The sequence below is a fragment of the Parasteatoda tepidariorum genome, chromosome 3, assembly GCF_043381705.1.
Source record: "Parasteatoda tepidariorum isolate YZ-2023 chromosome 3, CAS_Ptep_4.0, whole genome shotgun sequence".
NCBI classification, from domain to species: domain Eukaryota; kingdom Metazoa; phylum Arthropoda; class Arachnida; order Araneae; family Theridiidae; genus Parasteatoda; species Parasteatoda tepidariorum.
The window spans coordinates 27,042,261-27,067,532 of NC_092206.1; the positions used below are offsets into that span (position 1 = coordinate 27,042,261).

Here is a 25,272-nt window from a genome sequence, read left to right on the forward strand (position 1 = left end):
TATAATAATCTATTCAATTTATAACTTTGAATACAGTATTCAATTTATAACTTCAATGAATGTATTCATTCAACAATTCACTGAATCTGTTATTACATGTTGTTGTTGTTTGTCATCCCCACTGGTCTAGCAGAGCTAGACCAGGTCCGTGAGTCCATTCACCCTCAGGAAATCAAAAAACAAGATTGGGTCGAGCAAAAAATCCTCCTTTTCAAAATCCACACAGCTAAGGAGGTGGGCCGGGCTGGCTGCACTGGAGAAACATTTGTTGCTGGTGGAATAGACCTTTCGCTTCTGTCCATACCTCATGCACTTTATGTGACCACTNTCCCCACTGGTCCATGAGTCCATTCACCCCCAGGAAATCAAAAAACAAGGCCGGGTCGGGCAGAAAATCCTCCTTTTCAAAATCCACACAGCTAAGGAGGTGGGCCGGGCTGGCTGCACTGGAGAAACATTTGTTGCTGGTGGAATAGACCTTTCGCTTCTGTTCATACCTCATGCACTTTATGTGACCACTGATGAATCTAGTGAACGCGGTCTGATCGCCTCTATTACCTCTGAAGGCCAAAGCACGACACGGCTTGTCCCCAGAGTACCAGATATGTACTGGGGGAGTATTCCATGCTAGCTTGTCACCTTTCTTTCTAATGGAGTGAATTTCTGAAGATGTGAGTGCCAAACTTTCCGGCAGAGGTTCATTTGTGTCAAGTTTTGCCAGCGAGTCAATGATCTCATTCCCGTATAGACCAACGTGGGACGGAATCCACAGCAAATAAATATCCCGCTTCACGGAAAGTTTACTGTGAAGTTGAAGGATTGTCGTTCCAGCCCTATCGCCCACTCTGAGCCACTCAAATATTGGATAGAGCTTCTACTATCCGTTAGGATCCAGATAGGGTCTAGCAGCGGATCCTCTTCAATTGCGTACAATCCTGCCTCAATAGCAAGAAGCATAGTTATTACATGTATTCAATCATATTGACTATTTAGAGCAAACTAATATTTATATAAATAAAAGGTTTCTGATATGAAATTCTGAAACATTCTTACTTCAAAACACATTTAATACATATAATTTTTTATTTTTTAGTTTCGGTATCTATTATTGTTCGAGAATAGCAAAATAACAACACGTTTTTTGTTTCTTTTTCTCCACCAGGTTTTAAAATTAGTAATAAAATTCGTCAAAAGTTGATGCCGCTAATTAAAGTTAATTTTTTAACAATGATTTCAAACTCACTACGAAAGACTGTATTATTGTAACGTAGTCTAATGATAAAATCCAGATCGACTGAGGACAGTACATTTTCTTACTGATTTCTTACTGATCTTCAGCCATTCAGCCGGTTGATATATTTTTCTTTAAAACTTTCACTCGATCTTTTCTTTTATACTTATATAACCAAAATAGGAAAAACTAATTTGTAAAGTATTTTGTCAAAAGTTAACTAGATATAATAAAATTACCTGGAAAAGTTAATTTGAATATTTAAAAGAACTGCCTCAGACGTGATGAGAATTAAAGAGAAAAATCTGCCACTGAGTACCATTCTGTAAAAGAGAATTGTTCAGTTTCCCAAAGTAATAAATTATCCTTTTGAGACTTGTACTAAATCCCATCACAAAGCATACCGATGATTGAAGATATAAATTATGGAAGCTCCAGTAATGGTAATTATGCAAAATAGAAACATTTCGTTTTGCTAATAGTCGGTGAGGAATTGCAGGTATTGCAAAACTTCTTTTAAATCATAAATTCGAAATGGTGAAGGAAAAAAAAGCATTACGTGCATGGAATTTTCTAAAATACTATTTCAAAAATTAGTGAAAATATGAACTTCAGAGAGATACTCTTGTGGTTTAACTGAAAAATACATCATTAAATTTTGAATTTCAAAGATACACTTAGAAACAAAAACTCAAAAACAGTAGAGGTAACGGAACGTATAATAGTTCAAATATAACAGATATGCAGATGGTGGTGGCTCATTTTTTGTTTTGATACAGTAGTATTAACTATCTTAGCGTTATTTTATGCGTTGTATTAGATTTTAGAATAAAACGACTTAAGTTACTTATCGTTTTTTGAACGAAACTTTATTATCAGAAGCTTTAAAGACGAAAAGAAAGCTCCCTAATAGAATATTATAATCACATCTAAAATTTGTGAATGATGTACATTTTATTAAAATTTATTTCAAAATAACAATTTAACATAACGCGTATTTCAGGTTTGGCATGATTTAATTAACATGATTTAAATAACATGATTTAAATCATGATTAAAATCATGATTTTAATCAATTTAAATCATGATTAAAATCGTGATATAATTCACTTGATTTTTTTTAAAAATATTCAATGATTTAAACAAACTATGATTATTTTAAGAAAATCATTGATTTAATTCAAGTGGTTCTTTTCAATAAATCTTAAGGGAGAAAATATTTGTATGCACTATTGTTTATAAATATAATATTTAGGGTGTAATTCTTTTCAAAGTCTGATTTCACTGATAATGAAGGTTTTTAAAAAAGAAATAATGAAAAGAAAATGTTTGTATATTATCATATTTCAAAATGGACTATTAAATAACTAAAATTAGAGACTATAAGTGGATAAGAGGCCTGAAATTGCTAAATAATAATTTCTCATTAGCTTAATAACTTGCTGGAAATGAATTTGTTTGAATTACACCTACTTAGTTTTTTATTTATTTCAATTTAAGCGTTATTAAAACTTAGTAATTCATAGTTATTTTATATCAATAAGGAAAAAAAACCAAGATTTGCATACTAAGGATCTGGTAGAGTATTGAAATCTCAGAAATGTTTAATAATCTAGCTGAACAATGTTTTTTTCTTTGAGGCTTTATTATCCATGAAAAGAACAAATCTTTCAAAAAGTCATCATAAAAAAACGTATAAAAAAGCAAGAAATTATTTTTTAACTAAACCTAAAAAAAAGGATTTTATTATAATTAATCAAGATTATTAAATTCTTTAAGTACTGAAATATTTAAAATATACCTATTTTTTTAGATTTAAAAGCACAACACATACATTTAAATTTAGCGTTTTTAATTTGGACGGTGAATTACTTTTATATAAAAGCAGTTCATGCAGCAATGATGCTATCTCCTCCTTATATAGCACTAAATGTCACGATGAGCTTTTACTGCCTTTATTCTTATATTCTTGATTGAAATCAAATGAAAGGAGTGGAAAAGATCATCTTAATCAATTTGTCATTCTACTTTAATGACCAAGTTAAGTGACTTAACCAACATTTACTCGAATGGTAAAATAAAAGATGAGATTCCTGGGAAGCAAATATGCCAAATAATCGCCAATATTATGCCAATATGTGTAAATATTATTTGATTTTATAACAGTTGTTGAACAGCCGACCCAATGTTTCAGTGTACGATTACCAATGTTCAACTTCGTAGCCGTGTAATTCTTAACCAAATCCAGAAGACAAGGGAACTCCTGAAAAGAGTATTGGGAGAAGTTTGCCTTCAGGGGGACATTTTGATGGAACTAAATCACATTTGTGTTGCAGAGAGGGGAAAACTACAAAACCTCCCACGGTTAGACTGACGGCATGGGAACTGCAATCCACGACCCGACTTCCACAGAGGGTCAGTGAGAGACACTTGGTTTAGTGCGAGTCGATGATGAATTTGTCCCTACCAACCATTGATGGGATACGAACACAGGTCAATTCATGGGGAGGGGAACGCTTTATCTGCTGAGTCATCAAAGCTTGCAAATATTATGCCAAAAGCATTCATTATGAGCCATTCTAGAAACATTCATTTCGCCAGAAAACATTTAAGGGCATGCAGAATGTTACCAACTCAATATTTAGAAAAATAGAAATCCATAAAACAGCAGTAGTTTTATTCTCCAAATCCATCACAATTTTGCGAGCTGAAAGCCGAATAACTTAGAAAATCCAATAAGAGAATTATTCCCCGTTGAGACCCCCATTAATCAAACATCTCCATGAAATCAGAATTCATCCTTTGCTGCCCAGCAATTACATTATTTTGATTTAACAGATTCGCTTCGAGACTCGCAGACCAATCATTTAACAGAGCTGTCTCGCAGGGTTATAATGAACGTCCACTTTAAAGCACAAGTCCCAATCTTCAAAAGCGTGCATCGATTTTAAAATTAATCCGAGTGGCTTGGGTGGTATATCTCAGGCGCAGACATTCCGAGGTCTCGTTTTGATAGATTGGGACGAAAAGCGAACTTTGCGAGAATTGTGCCAGAAAATTACTCCTCAAGACCGGATGATTTCTCACGCGGCAACAGCCGAAACATCCGCCTCATTCGCCAGACATGTCGCACTCTACGAATTTGCATAGCGTTTTGAAATCTTTCTCTCTCGCAACCTTTATTAAGCCATTGCAATTAATGGAAACGTCTGGCACTCGAGTGCGCACGGGTTTTGATTTGACATCTGAATGAAAGGGCGTGATTTTGAAGTTGATTGGTAAGCATCCGGGAATTATTCGCATTCAGCGCATTCAGCTTGTACGTCAAACACAAAATAGATTGGGATCATTGAAAACGTCGGAAGAACTTACGCAAGTGTGCAGCATTCAATCACACTTTAGACTGTATAAATTGTAATTATAAAAAATTAGCTAAAAATATGCATTAAACAATGAATTACAGTCTTTATTTCAATCAAATTTTTAAATCGAAAAATAAATGTATTCCTGGTTTAAATGCGAAGTAAAATGTAAAAAAATGGTTTACTGAACATATTTTAGTCGCATTTTTGATTTTGTAAACTTTATTTGATAAAGTAATTTACGTATAATTGTTTAGTTAGATAAAACTAAGCTAAAATGTTGCTAAAACAATGGTTTAATAGTTACTCAAATTCTTTTGGCACTATTAATAAATCAAAAAAGGAATGTATTCTCGGGTTATTTCATTAAAAACTTTTGATTTATAAATTTCGTAGTAATAATGCAATAGTAATGCAAGAATAATTGTTGAATTGAATTGCATATCGTATTCAACCTGTAACCCAACCTGCAGTTCGCGAACCACACGTGACTCGCGACAGTTACTGCATGTAAACAAGTAAAAACTAATGGAAAAAGAAATTTATCAAGAAGCAAGGACAGAAATTACAAGAAAACTCATTATTTAAAACAAGAAGAAAGACTATCAAAAGTAACAAATTTATTTCAAAATTTCTCTTTTTTCGAAATTCAAAATTCAAAAAAAAAATACCTAAGACAAAATAATTTTTAATAATGCATTTTTTGTTATTTTGTTTTCTGACTCTTTAATTCTTTTTTCAAATTTAAAAAAAAATAATTTTTTTTTGGTAGTTTTTTTTTACACTTCTTTTAACGTTTCAGAAAATGAGGCAAAGAATTTTGTGTGTTTATGGCTTTCATGAAAAAAATCATGAATTCATCAATTACATTCTACTTGACGTGCCGTCCAAATTTCCGCAACGTTTTGAATTCTTCTGCCCTTACTTTATTAGACTAAACCGAGTAATGAATACGATTGGCACCTGACTGCTCACGAGTTTTAATTTGATGTTCGATTGAGAAGGTATGATTTTGAAGTTGATTGGGAAGCATTCAATTACATTCGCATTCGTCTACGAACTAAATTAGGATTTCGGAAAAGGTCGAGGGACTTTCAATCATATCTTCCTATTAAAGAATACCAGTTGTATGAAGTTAACATTCTATAAATGTTAGATCAAAGAAAGCCTATCATGAAACATGTGACGATTAATAGAACGAATCTACAATCTCAAACTACTTAATTTATATGTTTATTACACAAGCAATGAAAAGATATTGCAGACGCGAAACCTTTAAAAAATTCTGTTGCATAAAATGGCCATTATTTTGCTGTTGCTTTATCGCTTTAACCCACACTCGGTTGTTTGCGATTTTTATACATGAAATTGTAATATCTCAGTAAATTAATATTGAAATAAATTTGAGTTCATTTCTTCATTAAATGAATAAAAATTTAAATTCGTTAGATATAATGCAAATTTGTACGATATACTATGTGACAATAAATAACTTGACGTTTCAAACCAAATATTTCTATTACAATACATCGCTAACTTATTTCGGAAGATGTTTCTTTGAACGCAGGACTTCTTCGATTTATAAAAATGGTCTTTGCAACAGAATTCTGCGATAATCTTGTTCTTTTTAAGAGCACCCAAGAAGTATGAAAAGTAAATTTTTTGGTCTTTGTCACACTATGAAGATGTTCACCTTATTTACCAAACTTAAATCCAAAATATATTTTTATTTGGTTCATCTTTTCAATAAAAGTATGCTCTTATCATAAGATCACTATGTTTATAATAAAAAAACACTTTTGTACAAAATGTGGACGGAATATTAGAAGGTGAATGGCGGTACATTGCACAAACTTTCGTGAAACTCTTACAGCTGCGAATAAAGGAGGCATTTCAATTACCATTAGAATTATAGTGATAAGTTTGGCTTATTCTTTTTCACCTTGCATCATATCATCCTGTATTATATATTATATCAATATATCATCCAGTATTAATGACTCAAGAAATGTAAAATAACGAGATTTCTTTTTAAAAGTGCATTTAAACATGCATAATCTACAGCAATACAAACACAATCAACTAATAGTTTAAACTGTAAAAGTACTTGATAAAAATTTGCATTATTAAAACTGCATGAATAAACAAAAAAGCCAAACCAATGAAATCACATACTTCAGTTTCAGTTAATTTATAGTAATTTTTACAGACTACACTGTGACTTAAAGTTTAGTTTTTAAATAAAATAAAGATATAAAGACTATTTAAGAAACTTGCTTATTAAACTAAAGCTCTTCCAGACAAAAAAAACTTCAGATAAATATTTGATAACTAATAACTGATAACCGATAACTGATGACTCCATTGTTCCAAAAGCACTTCCAGTTATCAGAAGTTGACGCTATGGGACAATTAAGTATTAAACCGAATGCACGTATCAGTCATACATGAGTGAAAAGCATTTGCATAAACAAAACATTTTTCACGAGTCAGATGGCCAAATGAATGAAAATTTTGGACAAAATGCAGCAAAGGAAATATAGATTTCTCCATTTCATGAAGAAAAACTCTATATTTTAATGTTGTATATTTAAATTTACTAATAATCAGTGTCAATTTAGAATTAAATCAAAATTAATCTTTCATGAAAAAATTAATTAAAATTAAACACTATTTAAGTAGCGATTGCTTTTAAATATTTGTAAAAATTTTTATTTAATAGTTATTTTAGATTATGTTATTTTGTTGTTATTTTCTAACCTAAAACATTTTGTATTTAACTATGAAGCATAATTAAATTCACAACCGTAATAGTGTTTGATAAAAATGTTAATATTAAAATAATTAAAAGCTAGTTAACAAGTTTATGTACATAATTAAATTAACTGCTATAATGTGTTTAAAAAATGCAATATAAATCCCTCAAAAAATGCAATAATTTACTTCATTAAATTTATTTTGATTTTTGTTATTTTTTGAATTTTTTCTGTTAATTTAAGAGTGTGCTTTAAAGTGTAAGAAAACTATAAACTCTATTTAAGAAATATGCTTCTTAAATTAATGCACTCCAAGACCAAAAGGTTTATAAATTTCCCGAAAACTGATGACTCCATTGTTCCCAAAACACTACGAGTTCTCGCAGTTGCATGATTGAAGTTGACGCTCAGGGGCAATTAAGCATTCACCCCCATGCACGTACCAGTCATACATATGTAAAAGCCATTTGTAGGAACAAAACATTACTCACGTGTCAGAACGCAGTCAGAACGCCAAATGAATGAAGGTTTGATCGAAATAGAGCCAAGAAAGGATAGATTTTTCTCTCTTTTGATAAAGAGAAATATTCTAGAAATATGGAGTTTGTAAAGTTTATTTAACTAATATTTAGTCTCCGTTTGGAGTTTAATTATAATGAAACACATAATATTAAAAAAATTAATTAAATAGAATTATAAATATTATTTTGATGCCGATTGTGTTTAAACTTTTGTCCGAAAATATAATTTGAAATTTGAATAACATTAATTAGAAAGATTTATAAATGCTTAACCCTTTGGCGAAGAATTTTTATTAAACATATTTTTTATGATTTGTTTCTTTATTATGTATTAATTTAGGCCAAAATAAGTTAAAAATATTATATTTAGCATTTTAATAACTAATGTCTATGCATGAAACAAAGGTATTTTTTTTCTGGGTTAAAGTAAAATCATCTAAGCACGGCTCACTTTCAAACAATAAATTTCTAAATTTTCACTTATTTGTAGTTATTCAGTTCTACAAGAAATAGTTATCCATCATTGAAGTATTTTTAATTTACTAAATCATTTATTGATAAATTTTCGAATGTGGATGAGAAAAATATATTTAAACAACTTTTTTCATGGATATTAAATTTTAGAACATCTTATAACAATTCGGATTTTTTTAGTAACTATTAGACTATTTTTTTTGTAATTCAAAAATAATGAAATATATTTTTTCTCGCTAATGAGAGCGTCAGAAAAAAAATTATAAAACTGATACGAATCAACCATTTGATTCAAAAGGTGACTTGAATCAGTCATATTTATGCACTGCAAAATGAATTTTTAAACCCCGATTTATGAGCGCAAAATTAGAATTTATAAACTATGTTTCAGAGACATAAATTCAGAAATTCGTCTTCGATTACATATTGAGTAAATAAAATTTTGCCGTGACTCACAATTTCAAAGTGAATCAAAAAGAAAAATATTTTCTTCTTTTTCAGTATTCCTTTCATAACTGGGACCGTATAAATTATGCCGAAATATTTAAAAAAATTCAAAATTTATGTAGTTTGGTTACGGATGACCAACAAAGCTACTGAAAAGGAAAATAAGTTTAATTTATATAAAAAAATTATATGCATTTTATTTAACCATTTTGTTTTAATTATAATGTATCAAATATTACATTAGCTTTAAATAAATATAGTTAGAACAGTTAATAATATTCCTAAATCTTAGAAAGATTTGTTGGGTCCTACCTTAGAGTATATTTTATCCATATCAATGTTTATTTTACATGTAGCAGTTCCATATTACGAACAAAAATTTATTACCGTGACCTTACAATTTTGAATTTTAACTCAGAAAACCAGGAATCTTTTCAAGTTAAACAACTCCGTGTTATACTATAAAAGCCAGTGCGAAAATTTTTATGTTAATTTGTTGCGGAATTCAGATGACGTAATAAAATATTTAACCAAAATTTAAATTATTTACTGGAAAAACAAGACTAAGAACAGGAAAGTTTGAAACAGTATTGTTCATCAAGTCAGAGTCCACAATGAGCTGTAATGCCACATAGAAGAAGTTTAGTTCAAATTCTTTTAACAGTAATATGGTGCGAAGTTCCGTTTATCTCCTGGTTTTAAAATATTAGCTCGGTACAAAAGGCAATATTACCAATTTTTACACAAGTTTGAATAACAACATTCGGGCAGAAAAATGAAAATGCAGGAAATATTTTTAATAAATTAATTCATATAAATTAATAAATAATAACTTCCTTGTTTGATTACTTCACGCATTTAGTTTTTTTTTTCAGCATGAAAAATGTTCTTGGATGAAACATTTTCTAACATAAATTAATTACAAATCTTTTACAAATCAATTATAAATCAGGAACGCAATAAGCCAATTTTTCTAAGAAAAAGAAACCCTTTCTAAAACAAATTCTTATTACGTTCCTGTCAAAAAAAAATTTTTTTTTATAATATTCATAAACTAGTGAAATCGAACTTCGAGGATGATTATTCCTTGGAAAATCATTATTTTTCTGAAAAAAAATCTATCCATTCTGTCATTTTTATTGATATCTACCATAATAAAATAAAATACATCATCTTCAAAATAACTTACAATATGCAATTACTTTTTCTAAATTTCACTATCTCTTTGCAGAGAAAAAATTCCGTTACTTTTTTCCAAAATTGAAATTCTATTTTGAGAGAAAACCAAAAAGTGTTAAAGCGCATAGGAAACATAAAATGGGTGTAAATTTCAACGAGTCTTTTACAATTTTCGCAGCGTATTGAAAAAGATATTATCAAGTCGTCCCTAAGTTTCATCATTCTAAGGCTTCTGTTCAAATGATAAACTATTATATTGTGTTTACTAAGAAAATTCCACCATCAAAACGTTGCCGTCTTTGGAGACCCACTTTTATTTCGTGTTCTTCCAAAATGTTAAAACTAAAAAAATAAATAAACATGCGATTCTCAAATGGAAGCGACTACTTTGGAAAGTTAAGGAAGGGCAAAATTGCATTTCTTCAAGAGTATTTATTTCAAATTTTTCAGGGAAAAAATAAAGCGAGGAACTTTTGAAAAGGAATTACTGTATCTGAATGCTAAAAAAGAAAATGTGCAGGAATAGACCCGGGTAGGGTTCGACGATTCGGAAAGTGAATTTGCTTCTAGAAAAGGGGGTGCTCTTCCAAGCCCGAACAAGTTGACATAATTTTCTTGCTCCCCTGCTTAGAGAACGAAGAGTAAAAATAAATAGAGTAAAAAGAGAAATATTAGGAAAAGAGAAAAAAAATTGTTTTACTGTAAAAAAGAAAAGAAAAAAATAATAAAAAAAAATAAAAAGCCATTCTCCAATCATATTCGCTCGATGCCGAATGTGGATAGAACACGTGATAACGTTCAGATTATTTGCGCTTTGAACATGGGTAAAATTTTGTTGAAAGTGTATCTTCGGAAATTTGATAATAAAATATTGTGGGATCAAAGAAAATTTATTGAATAAAATATATATGTTTGAAGAATATTGACATAAAAGAGGAACTGAAAGAATTTTAACAGAAAGATTTAAGAAATCTTATTTAAAAAACATATGTTGAAACTAATAAAATGAGTTGTGCAGACCTTTTTTAAACTGTATAGTATTTAATTACGCAGAACAACGGAAATTAAACTTAATAAACTATCATTTAAGTAAATTTTTTTAAAGTTAAAAAATTTGAAAAAGTCTGAATCCAACTAGTGTAAGTTTGTCATAAATGCTGTTTAGATCATTGGAATTTTTTAAAAGAAAAATTCAATTTATCACTACTAGGAATAAAAATGATGCTGTAAGGCTATTTTGGAGGTAAAATAAGCATAGCAATTGCAAAACATTAAAATTTTACATGCACTATGATAATGGAAAAAAATTTCCTTCACTCATACCAAAATTTTAGCTTACATTGTACAATAAAATTTAGGAATCATGTCAGTGCTTAGCAGTATTGTTGTTGCTTTTGATATTCTCAATAATTTTCATTAAGATGGAAAAATCTTGACGAAAATCTAAAAAAAATTAATAACTTCTCAAAATTTAATAGTTTTTAAAATATATAAGTTATTGGCCCGTTCGATAGCCTAAATAAATCTGGCAAGATGGTGCATACATTTTAAAATTATAGCTTTATGACAACTGTAAAACACTTAAATTGTGGCAGTTATATTTCCTTTAGTGCAAAAACATCTAAAAACACTGTTAATGATTGGTTTCTTTTGTAGAACGCAGCAATTCCTAAGCAGAAAACCACCGATTTAAAAAACAATTTAATTGATTTGTCTAACCTTTAGTTGCTTTGGGAACATTTTGTTTTATAATTACAGTAGAAATAAAACAATAACTCAAACACTAATCAAATCCCACCTTAAAAGGTGCTACTTCAAAGTTTTTTTCCTCACTTTAGATAAAAAAAAACAACATAAAAACACTTATTAAAAATAAATTAAAACCAATACAGTCCTAAAGCAAGTTTTAATTTAATTGAAGCATTCCTCTTTTAATTAGAAATATCTTAAAATATATTCAATTTTTTACTCATTAACTTAAGTTATTTTTATCTCAAAAAATTTAACATAAAAACTTTTCTTCCTTTAAAAAAGCTAATAAACGCTTTTTTGTATGCATTCTCAAAGCAGTGAAGAAAGAGGTAATTGTTATAAAAAATGTAAACCTTAAAAAGAAACGGATGAATATGTTTCGTGTATTTTTTTCCATAAAAACACATTTAACTTTCAGCACCAGAAGATTAAAAAAAAATATTTAATTTTTAAGCTACATTAAAAAATCAATTTAAATAAGTATTTCATTAAAGTGGTATTTTTAAAAACAGGTTATTAATGACGTTGCATAAATTTTGTTCAGAAGTCCTTATCTTTACTAAATTTTATTGCAATAGAACAAATTAAAATTATAAGTAATTTCTAAAGTTCATGTTTTAAGAACATTACATAAGAGTTTAAAACAATAGAATTTAAAATAGTTTCCAAGATGAAAATCGCAATATATTTGTATGGGTATTATGTTGGTTTAATCCATTCTGTGATGTTATTTTGAGATTTTTATAACAAAAAAAAATTAATGCATCCCGTGAGCCTAAATTGTATAGTATGCTTCTAATTCTAAGTTGTTCAAACCTTTTCATACATCAGTAATTAACTACTTCACATCTTAAGGGAACCTAAATTGTTACTATTATGCTTCTAATTATAAGTTGTTCAAACCTTTTAATACATCCATAATTAACTACATCACATCTTAAGGGAGCCTAAATTGTTAGTAGTATGCTTCTAATTAAGTTGTTCAAAACTTTTATGCATCCATAATTAACTACTTCACATCTCAAGTGAGCCTAAATTGATAGTTGTATGCTTCTAATTATAAGTTGTTCAAAACTTTTAATACATCTGTAATTAACTACTTCACATCTTAAGTCAGCTTAAATTGTTAGAAGTTTGCTTCTAATTCTAAGTTGTTCAAGCCTTTCAATACATCCGTAATTAACTACTTCACATCTTAAGTGAGCCTAATTTGTTAGTAGTATGCTTCTAATTCTAAGTTGTTCAAACCTTTTGTAATTAACTACTGTACATCTGTAATTAATTACTTCACATCTTAAGTTCAATCAATGTATAAATGTGTTAAAAACATATCCAATAAAATTATATATTCCTATTTAGCATTTTTTCAATTAAAAGAAAATAAAGAAAGAATAAAACTTACCAGATTTTTTGTGCCACAAGTCCTTCCATGAAGTGGCATAGTCAACGCCACTTCCCCATTTGATCTCACTGACACGGCATAGCATTCATATGGGTGACCCAATGCATACAGTCTACCTCGAAAAGGAGTTATTACTTTTACAATGGCAGTCATAGACGTGGCTTCACAATGCATATGGACTGTAAATACAAAAGAACCATCATCAATATAAGAAGTAATTAATTCTTAAATTTTTCTTAAATAGTATGCAATGATGTATGCAAAAATATGTTAAATTGATATTTTTAGAAGCTTTCAAGATTGATAAAGTAAAGTAACATGATTGATACCAGTTCAAACTTGAAAATTATTTAGACGAGAAAAAAATTGTCAAAGAATGACGTATCATCCCCATAACTCAATATGAGCAAGAAAGGAATTAGAACAATCAAAACGCCTTATACATTTCAAATAAAGATAAAAGGTAGTTCCAATTGACCCTTTGCTTATGGTGTTCCATGTTGCACCATCACATGCGGTCCACATGTTGTACCATATGTAAACAGAAGGTTAATATATGGAAGCACTTTTCCTCTTAGACAGTAAAATAAATTTGCTTTTAATTTTAATCCTTCTTTTGGAGTTCTATTTTCTCTATTAAAGTATAAAGTATTGATAGATAATTCCATTACTGTTGAATATGATAAAAATGATGTATCTTTTAATGTGATTGTGTTACTATTTTTTTTATTTAAATTTAATAACGTTAAAATGAACGCATATACAAATATTTACCGCAAAGAAGGTTTATCTTCTGGACTTATTTTCGACCAAAGGTGAGTAGTTCTCAATAAATTTTTTTGCTAACACTGTGGCTATATTTTTTGCAAATTTTAATCTTCTGCTGTTGTTAGGGGTTTTGAGGACATCTATAAAATATTAATAATTCAATCAGAGTGAAAGCTTTCCATTATGAATACCTCCTGTATGTTTCGTTTGAAGCTATATAGGGTGATTGACATTTGAGACATATACTTGATTAAATCTTAAATCTGTTAACCAATTTATAATAGATTTAAAACAGTTAATCAATAATTGTAAATTAAATGAAGTTTTCGAACTTAAACTTATTTCTAATTTTGATTTGCAAAAATTAACCCTTTAAGTCAAATCATAATAAATTATTGAGAAATATTAATTATTCACAGATATAATTCTTAATTATAATGTGAATTTGGATTTGTAAAGGCATTTTAAAATAAGTCGCTGAAATAAATAAATTGTTGTTTCTATTGAACTATTTATTCTTCCCTTTTGCAAACAAAAACATACGGCAGAGAAAATATTTTACGAAAAACAATTATCTCCAAATGTAAAATTTTATAAAAATCAGGAAGCGCAGAGTGAATCGTTAACTAAAAAGATCTTCGGAAACAATTTTACATTATTAACTTTAAATAAATAAATTTTGCTTCATTAATGTTATTTTTCGACTAAATAGGCCTGCTTAAAGACAAACATCAGCATAAAGATAAATATATTTAAAAACTTATTAACTCTAAGATAAACGAGTGCAATAAAATGCTCAGCCATTTTAAGTTTCTGAATTGCCCTTAAAGGTTAAGTGCTTCTTATTTAAGCTTTTACCATTTTATAGTCTCGCACTGCTCAGAAATTAATTGATAGCTTATATTACAAATTTCCTAAATAAATAATAAAACTGATGATATAAATTATTTCAGTTTCAAGTACACTTTGAATTCGAAATAATATCTATTCTTTTAAAAATGTATACAGATTACAAATTGAATATAATAGCAATTACTGAACATTATTTTTTATACACATTATTTTGATGCTTGATACCACAAACGAATAGAAAAGTACTTGCATTAATGTAAACAGCTTAATTTGAGAATTTTTTACATTTTTGTATTTTTTATACGAAAAATAAAAGTATAACGCTTATTAATTTTAATGAACTAAATTTACACATTTTAATGCATAATTACTTTTGTTTATTTTAAAGCATTTCTATATTTTAAAGTCTTTAAAGTAGTATGCATAATCGTAGGAAAGTATATTTTTATCTTAAATTTCCTTTTTCTGAATGTTATGTGCATAATATTTTTGCTGAATGCAACTCACTTAATAAAATTTATGCAAGGAAGAATTATTTAAAAACAACTATGAAGCGAAACTTTTTGATTGTTTTAAAGATAAAGATTTCCAAAATATGTTTTTCGATCTACAAAAAGTTTCTGATCAAAACTTTGCTTTTAATTTCAATGCACTACTAAATGATTATTGCGTAGATATTATTTGTTCAGATAGTTATTTATGTACATGTAAGTTCAAACTTTGGTATACAAAGTAAAAAATAATAACTATTTAATGACAATTCTTAAAAATAATTTTTTTTAATAATTAGGCGGATTTTTACAGTGCTATTATTTCATTCGCTATACGATAGACAGAGAGCAAAAATCAATTTAAATTGCTGTGACTTCATCATCCATGTATATGATAGAAATGATAACTTACATATTTATATATTTCCCTATATAATTATTAAAGTATTGCAAATATTTCTATTAGTGTATTCCCTAAAAATGGTGTTAAAGTTCTTTAAGAGCTTCGTAGTACCCAGAGAGCAATTTTTTTCAAGAAAAGTATTTTGGCTATTTAGCACTCAACTCCATTTGAAATCTAATTGAAAGCTCAAAAATTCTTATTATATAGCATTTTTCTTTTTAAATTTTAAAAACTTAGAAAGTTAAAAAACAGCAATTTTTTAAGTACATTTAGAAATTTTTATCATTTAAAAAAATCACTCTGTGATTAAAATGATCACTGCTTAAAACGTATTTATGTACAAATTAGAACATTTTCTTATGTGACTAATGGGAAAAATCAGAGAAAAATATTCATAACAATTAATTTATTAATTATTAAAACCCTTATTTAATTCCAAGTTTTTTTTAATGCAGATTGGAATAAATAAGGAGAAAATGGAGAATAAATGGTGAATAAAATCTTTAAGTATATGAATAACATATTAATACTAAAAAGTCATCCATAAGAAAAAGTTCTTCAACTCTTTTTTTTTTCTTTTCTGAAATACCATTTCAAATTTGTCTAAAACCTTTCGTACTTTTTTGAAAATAATGCAGATATAAAGACATGTTTTTTTTAGCGTTTGCGGAAGTGTTAATATTTTTTCATACGTTGCCAACATTTTTTTCGATAATATTGAATGATCTATATAAAAATATTTATGTTCTTAGACAAACAAAATTTTTACTTTCTGAGTTATTGTGACTTTTTCATTCATGGAATGTGATATAAAATGAATATAATTCTGAAATTACTTCTTTGTTAAATATTTTATATTAATTTTTATTCCTAAAATATTAACAATGCATCATAAATGTTTTGAGTTCTGTATTGGTTATAAATAATTTTATATTATTTTAATATACACGAATTATTAATTACCTTCCGTAGAATATACCTCATGAAACAAAATATGCCAACAATTATGAAAACAGTTCTACTTTTCATGTCTTTGCGAATAGCAGGAAAAATAAAATGAAACAAATTTAATTTTAACCTGATGACTTGCGCACTAAGTAGTTCAATAAATAATTGAAAACGTATCATTATATATTAAGTACTGTATTGTGTTTAATATTTCAGTACATAATTAATAATACAACATAAATATTTTGAGACCATGTATTGGCTATAAAGGATTTAGAATGTGCTTTTATGAGCATTATTATCACCAACGACAACAATTTCCCTGATGAAACAATAAAATGCAAACGATAATGGATACAAATCTACTATTAGTAACTTTGTAATTCATAGCAAGAAATATAAAACAAACTAAATATATTTTTTAAATAATGACATTCGCGCGTGGTAAATATTTCAATATATAATTAATTAAGCACCACATATACTTTGGGAACTACATCAATTAAAAATGATTTAAGATTCGTTTCAATGAAAGCGACATAATCACCAACGATTGTATATAATTTGCCTTATGAAACTGGAAAATACAAACAATAATGGAAACAATTATACAATTAGCAACTTTATAACTCATGGCAAGAAATACAAAATGAAATAAATATAATTTTAAAATGATAACTTGAGCGTTAATTTTTCAGTATATAATTAATTGTTTATCATAAATATTTTGAGTACTGCATTCACTAAAAATCATTTGAAATTCTTTTAATGCACGGTACATAATCATCAACAATTGTATATAATCTGCCTTAGGAAACAAGAAAATGCAAACGATAATGGAAACAATTATACGATTAGCAAGTTTGTAACTCACGGCAAGAATCATAAAATAAGTATAATTTCAAAATGATAACGTATGTGTCAATATTTCAATATATAACTAATTATGTTTTGAGTACCGTATTTACCAAAAAAAATTTCAGATTGTTCCAATGCTCATGACTTAATCACCACCGATTGTATATAATTTGCCTTATGAAGCAAGAAAACGCAAACGAAAATGGAAAAACTTNGAAATACAAAATGAAATAAATATAATTTTAAAATGATAACTTGAGCGTTAATTTTTCAGTATATAATTAATTGTTTATCATAAATATTTTGAGTACTGCATTCACTAAAAATCATTTGAAATTATTTTAATGCACGGTACATAATCATCAACGATTGTATATAATCTGCCTTAGGAAACAAGAGAATGCAAACGATAATGGAAAAAGTTTTACGGTTAGCAAGTTTATAACTCACGGCAAGAACTATTAAATAAGTTTAATTTTTAAATGATAACTTGCGTGTTAATATTTTATATAATTAATTATGCACCATAAATATTTTGAGTACTGTATTCACTGAAAATCACTTCAGATTGGTTTAATGCACGGTACATAATCAGCAACGATTGTATATAATTTGCCTTTTGAAGCAAGAAAACGCAAACGATAATGGAAACAGTTTTACGATTAGCAAGTTTATAACTCACGGCAAGAACTATTAAATAAGTTTAATTTTAAAATGATAACTTGCGTGTTAATATTTTATATAATTAATTATGCATCATAAATATTTTGAGTACTGTATTCACTAAAAATCACTTCAGATATGTTTAATGCACGGTACATAATCAGCAACGATTGTATATAATTTGCCTTATGAATCAAGAAAATGCAAACGATAATGAAAACAATTCTACGAGTCAATTACAACCTGATAAAGAGGAAAACCAGGAAATAACAGTCTTTTCCTTCTCTCCAAAGTAGCTATAAACTACGCTTCCAGTGCCTTCCAACAAGAAACGACTGTACCAGTCTGACTCTCACTTAGAAAACAGAACGCATTTAACTGTTAATCATCTCATTCAACTTTTCACTCTATCTGCCATTTCCAGAAATCGAGTATGTTCCCATTGTTCTTTTCTTCGTTTTATTCTGGAGATTGCGAATCACAGCGCGAATTCACCATTACGAGGATACTTTCTGAATCCTAGGATTGTTGATTAAGTCAAGTCTTAACGACCACTTTCCTTAAATGTGCATTTTCTACCACCACTCGTGTGTTTGTGAAAGAAAGGAGAATTCCATGATTTAAAACAAAGCAAGCGACTTTGAGGTTAATGGAACATTCAACATTGTTACATACTGAGTAATAATGGCAACAGGATTATGAACAGGTTTCGCTCCATGATGCATAATTTGTTGATTTAAAAGAAAAAAAGCTGGTTTATCATATATATTTAAAATTTACCTAATAGAAAAATATTAGATCAAGTTAAACGAAAAAAAAACAATAAATGTTTATTTTAAATCTCTGAAAAATGCACATTTTTGGATTGGGGGAAATAAATAAATAAAATATTAAATTGAAATTAAAAGAAACATTTTTGTGATAAAAGATAGAGATTTTAAATCATTTAATTGTAAGAAAATTTGAAACTGTATCAGATACTGGTTTAAGTCATAATCTTTTTTTTTCTTTTTTTGAAATTAGAAGATGCAATATTTTTGTTTCTCAGATTTGGCAATTTAGGGCAAAAAAAAATATTATCAATAACTTTTAATGACGTTTCAAAGAGGGCTTGTATAAACTGTCTTATAATCGTTTCGTTCAAGAACTTGCAATTCAACGAAAAACCTATAAAACCAATTTTATAAATTTCGTAAATTTGCCGTCGGCTAAGGCATGCTTTTGATAAATTTTTTCGTTTGTCTAATAAATTAGTAGTACTCGAATTAGCATTTTTCCTAGTAATAAAACTCCATGTTTTTAACTTATCTTCATATTGCCACTTATTACATGAAAATACTTAAATACGTTAAGCACTACATTCAGTAATATTATATTTAGTTAACAGTATAATTCTGTAAGTAAAAAATAATTTTATTTTTAACTCAATGTTATTTTTTCTGACATGTATACCCCCAAATCTCGTGCCCCACCCTTGCGGGGGTGTTATTCAAGCCACTGCCATATTTAAGACAAATTTTGCCTGATTTATGGCCGTAAGTTGCAAACTGGGAGAAATTTCTATGGAAAAGTGGCGACAGTGGCTTTATTTTTTTCAAGAAATCAAGCAATTTAATTACAAGTTATTGAACAATGTTTGATATAAATTTGTTCCTTAGAGTATGTTACTTATTCTGTCACTGTAAACTATGTAAATCTCAAATGTGATATAAATTTGTTTCTTAGAATATATTACTAATTTCAACATTGTAAACTATATGTGCCTGATAAAAATTTGCTTATTTCAACATTGTAAACTACGTGAAGCTGAACGTGATATAAATTTGTTCCTCAGAGTATATTACTTATTTCATCATTGTAAACTATGTGAAGCTGAACATGATATAAATTTGTTTCTTAGAATATATTACTTATTTCAAAATTGTAAACAATGCGAAGCGGAATGTGATATAAATTTGCTCCCTAGAGTATATTACTTATTCCATTACTGTAAACTATGTAAAACTCAAATTTGATATAAATTTGTTCCTTAGAAGATATTTCACGCATTTTACTCTATCGTTTGATCTTGAATAACAATCAACAACATGTCAAATTCTTCTTATAAAAAATATAACACTGGTGGACAAAAAAGGGAGGTCTTCAATTTCCGTCCCCAACCTAGTCCTCCCGAATGAACCCCATTTTCATGATAAGTTTATAGAACTTCTCCAAAATTCTAATTTCCAATAAGTGAACCCATTGTTCCATGAATGCGCACGCTCCCCGAATATTAAACAACCCTATTCCAAAAGCAATGACTAGGGTTAATAAACAGTAAAGAAAAATATGTCCCGAAGCGACCTATTATTACAACCCTGGATATGGAGAGAGAGCGATACTGAAATATGCAAATCATGTAATTAGCAGACAGAGTATAAGAGGGTTAAAGGTCACATAAAGGAAGTCATTAATAATCAAAAATGGAAAAGTTCAGTATATTTTTTTTTAATCTTCAAGTCTCACGGAGGTGATGAAATATGCAGAAATTCCGGGTTTAGATCAGGAAGGTTTGTTCTACCACTGCCATCAGGCGAAGTAAAGGGTGAAAGGGTAGAGAAAAAAAAGGGTAATGCATACATTAATAAGGAAGTGTAATTAAGAGTGATCTTATGTTGCGATAAGGAACTCCGTGAATTTCAAATGAAGAGCACTTTATGGCTAAAGGTGTTCTTGTTTGGTAAGTACATAAAAGGGTAGAATATTTGGCTTTTATGGGATTTCTTTTCGACTTTTCGACGAGGAGAATGTTCTATTTTATTATATTCGAATACATTTTTTTAAATGATAAATAGCTCAATGAAAAACTACATTATTAGTTTTATATGCGTTAGGCGTGATGCGGTATCATAAAGGCGAAAGGAACTGCGTCTCTATAATTTTATTCTGCTTAATGAATTAATAAATAGGTATACTTTTCTAATAATGATTTTTTAATACATTATTTAGATATACATTATAAGTTATAAAAATGCTATAACTCGAACAATTAATTAAAGAAGATGGTTTTAATGAGAATTCCTTACTGTTATTAATTTGTTTACAGCTAAATTTGAAAAGTTCTTTTTTGTGTTGAAAGTTTAATGGAGGTCTACTCAGGGATACCTAAATAAAAATAAACATAAAATCTAAACAAAGTTTTGTATCTTAGTAATTAAATACTTCTAAGTTGGAAAGTAATAAAATCGTTGATCATAGACCATTAAACAAAAGTGTTGATTTGTTTATTGGATAGTTTCAAAATTGTTGAGATGCATTTAGTTAATAGAGTATATAGTTGTAAAAACCCTAAAAAAAAATATGAAATTACAATGAAGAATGTTCTTTAGAAAATTGCGTCCGATAAGGTCCTCAGAAAATACAACATGAGAGTATTTTGAAACAAAGATTTTAAGATATACTATACCAAAATAAAATAAACTATACTCTTGCAAGTTTAAAAAAAACAACATTATTCCCATTGAGAGATCCTGTTTGCATTTAAGTGCACACCAAATGGACACCAAGCTCCCGGAGTGAAAGGGTATCAACATCAACTTTTGAAACTCTTAAATCATGTGAAATGAGGAAAACAAAACTTATTGAATAGTCAATTAACAAGAAATAAGAATAAATAAAAATAAATTAAAATTATATCTAAATATCAATTAAATATACATCTTTCTGTTTGCATTTAAAGAAACTGATGAAAGAAAAAAACATTTTTCTTGCAGACGATTTTCTTCTTCAGCAAAACAAAAATATAATTTCTTTAACTCGCACTTAATTTGTTAAGGGCATGTCATCATTTCAGTTGTCCAATCAAAACCAATGTTCTTGAAACGTCATATAGTTGTTTCTTTTTGAGGAGCGAATGTTTTCCTTGTTTATCGAAATTTGTCACCAAGTCTAGAATTCCAGTAACACTACGAAACTAAATTATAATCTTTTTTTTAAATTATTCTTTGATATATATCGTAAAAGACAGAGCAAATTATATTTCTGTTTGACATGTATAACTTTTCAAAGCTTTTATAGTGTTCTGAAAGCATATTTGTATAATTTGATAACGAAATAAAATAAATCTATAGTCGCGGATAATTACTTTAATCCTATGCCGTAATGGTCTTTTCATAACTTGCTTGCATCAAAAGTATGGGTACTTTATATCGCAATTTTTTACAATGAACGGGTGAATATAACATAAATCAGATCATATAAGAGATCAAAATATAGGCCTGTGCAAAATTGATAAAAATTCTGGTTTATTTCTCTAAGAAACTAGAAAATTCTGAGCATCACAAGACTATCATTAAATGATAAATAAAAGCAAGAGAAATAAAATAAACATCAATATAAATATCTTTATTTCCATATTTTCAAGTAAATCAGTATTACACTTTTACTAGGGTACAAAACAAAATGTTACAGGAAAATTCATCTCTACTCGCTAATTGAATGCTGAGTGAAATTTAAAAAGAATCTTAAATCCTTACGCGAGGACTACATTAACAAGCAACAACTAGTAAGATCTAATTTGACATAATACTTCGATTTTAAAAATAAGTTATAGAAGTAAAAATGTGCTTCTAGATTTGAACATTCGCAATATTTCAGTTTCCTAATGATTTGCTTACATTTCAAAAGATATATTTTATCAATATTTTATTTACCAACGCAATTTATTGTAACTAGAAAAAACGGAAGAAATTGTTTTATTTATTTGTATACAAATCAAATGAGACGAGGAATGTGCATCTAAGCAAAAAAAAAATATTACATTATCGCTTGTTTAATTTTTGAAAATTAACAATTACTAATTAATAATAAAATTGCACCTTTTTTTCAGTTGTATACTAATCACTTTTTGCTCCAAATTACTTACAAGTGGGTCGAAATATTTTTATTTATATTTATAGAAATACTAAGAAAAATAAAACTGCTACGTTAGTTACGGAAGAATGATCCTAAAATTCGCTGTCAAAAGATAAGAATAAATGTCAAAATTTAAACTGTAAGTGTCAAAAGTTTCTTTCCTCTACTTATGAAGATAAATCAATTCTACTGAACTGTAGCAATTTGGCTGCAGTTGGCGATTGATTGGTCAGGTTCGAATGTTATATTACAAATATTAAGAGCTCATTTCATGCTATATAATATTAACACATTATCAATCTTAACGCGTAGAAAAATTCAAGAATATATAGCATTTACATTTTATTCTGATAAATAAAAGAAATCTAAATGTTATATGAATAGTTCCATATCATTCAATATTTTTAAATGGTGCATAGATTTTTGGTATAAAACATAACGAAATCAGGCTGTATCAATGAAATATGCATTGAAATTAAAATATACTTGCAAATAAAATACACTTATTAAAATTTAGGTACTATTTCCTGTAAGTGGGTGTAATAAATTGGCGTAACTATTAATGAGGCCTGTGATGCTTATTATTGGTGGTAATAGGTTCTACTGGTTTTGTGGTATTAAATGCGGAGATAATTAGTACTTAACGCACTAAAGTATTGCAGGAATCGTTACATGACGCTAAATATACAAATGTAATGTATTTGTTGCATGTTCTTTATGTTGAACATAAAGGGTATGTTTAATTTGTTCAATATGCACAAGACCACACTGGCAAGAAATTTGATACGAATTCCAGCCACTATCAATAGTAATATGATCTTTACGTTCAGTGAGATTTAATTTGTTTAGAGGGATAAAATAACGTTAACCTGAAATTCGAAATCTTCGTAATTTGTGGTAGAGTTTAGTTCTTCTATATTTTATTATATCACTCATTTTGTCATTTGAGTAAGCTTGTCCTACTGCCCTTAGTAGTTAATTCACTTTTTTGATTGCAACTTGTTCCTCCCTTTACTTTTCTTTTGACCATTTCTTCTATACACGTATTTGTGCCTTATTCACGCTGTTTTTCTTTACTCATACCTATCACAAAGTATACTTATCCTCATAAAAACCAATTTTCAAAATTGAAAGTTAGGTATTTCTAAATTTTATTTTCTTATAACAAAGTGTTTGTCTCTTTATTTTTCTACTGACGTTTTGTCCGTCAGATGCTAAGGAAGGTTCTTGTTTATCGAACCGAAATTATAGTATGTTCAATTCTATACATTTATATGTGCCTCATTCACATTGTTTTACTTGACTCCTACATGGCACAAAATATACATCCTCATTAAAAACTAAATTTCAAGTATTTCTAAATCTGCACTTCAACAGTTTATATTTTCAGGTACTTGCAATAAATATAATAGCTTACATAGCTACTAAATTCTACTTACATTTAAGAGCTAACATTTAAAATCTACTATAGCTAATGCCCTGATATAAAATCCGATCTACTAAGAAATTTTAACAACATAAATATTTGATTTGAGAATTTCATCTCCGAACCTTTACTTTTTATTTATTAACTTTTAAATTACTTGGTAGTCATCCATTAACTTCAAAGAAACCGGAAAAAAGGTGTGAAAACATATAGGATTTATAAGGCGAAAACGTGTCTGCAATAGAATTTCAAATTTCTTCCGGCATCATTTGAATGCAAAAAGTGAAGACAAACATTAGTTTGGCGAATTTGGCAATTATTTTGCGAGTGATGGATTTATAGAGGAGAGGTGATCACAACTAAGAATAAAACTCACACATTTCAAGACTAGTTTGAGTGGGTGTGGATGATAGAGTGAATATTAGAATATTTGCTTTCACAGGTAGGTGCGCCTGATAGACGAGTGTTACCGTTAAACATTAAAAATAAATTAGAGTAATTTGTATAATTTGCGCAATTTTACGAGATGAACTTTAATTCAGAATTATTTATGAAGATGTATTATGCGCAAAATAAAAAAATATGTATCTTAAAAAATTTTGATCTGACGACTGGATTTTCTAGAAAGATGCAATCTTTCTAATTCAAGGAACTATTTTTAACGATATTTTAAGTTACAAAAGCAATCAAGTGAAAAAACGTATTTTATATGAATAAGCATGCTTATTGCAACGGATTTAGAATATTGGCCCTCGAAATAGACCATTCGTAGCATTAATACGAGAAATTTAGTGAGATTTATGCGGTTTTCTGTATTTAAGCCACTTAAATCCCATTTCTATCCAA

At 28.4% G+C, this 25,272-nt stretch overlaps 1 protein-coding gene across 1 annotated transcript in view; it reads right to left on the reverse strand.

The window, feature by feature from the left end:
* LOC107443874 (uncharacterized) overlaps positions 1-25,272 on the reverse strand; it is a gene marked incomplete in the record, with an annotated part of 330,433 nt that overhangs the window by 116,412 nt on the left and 188,749 nt on the right. Inside the window, 1 exon segment of the mRNA XM_071178419.1 lies at positions 13,125-13,303. Within this exon segment, the coding sequence (XP_071034520.1) occupies positions 13,125-13,303 (179 nt within the window).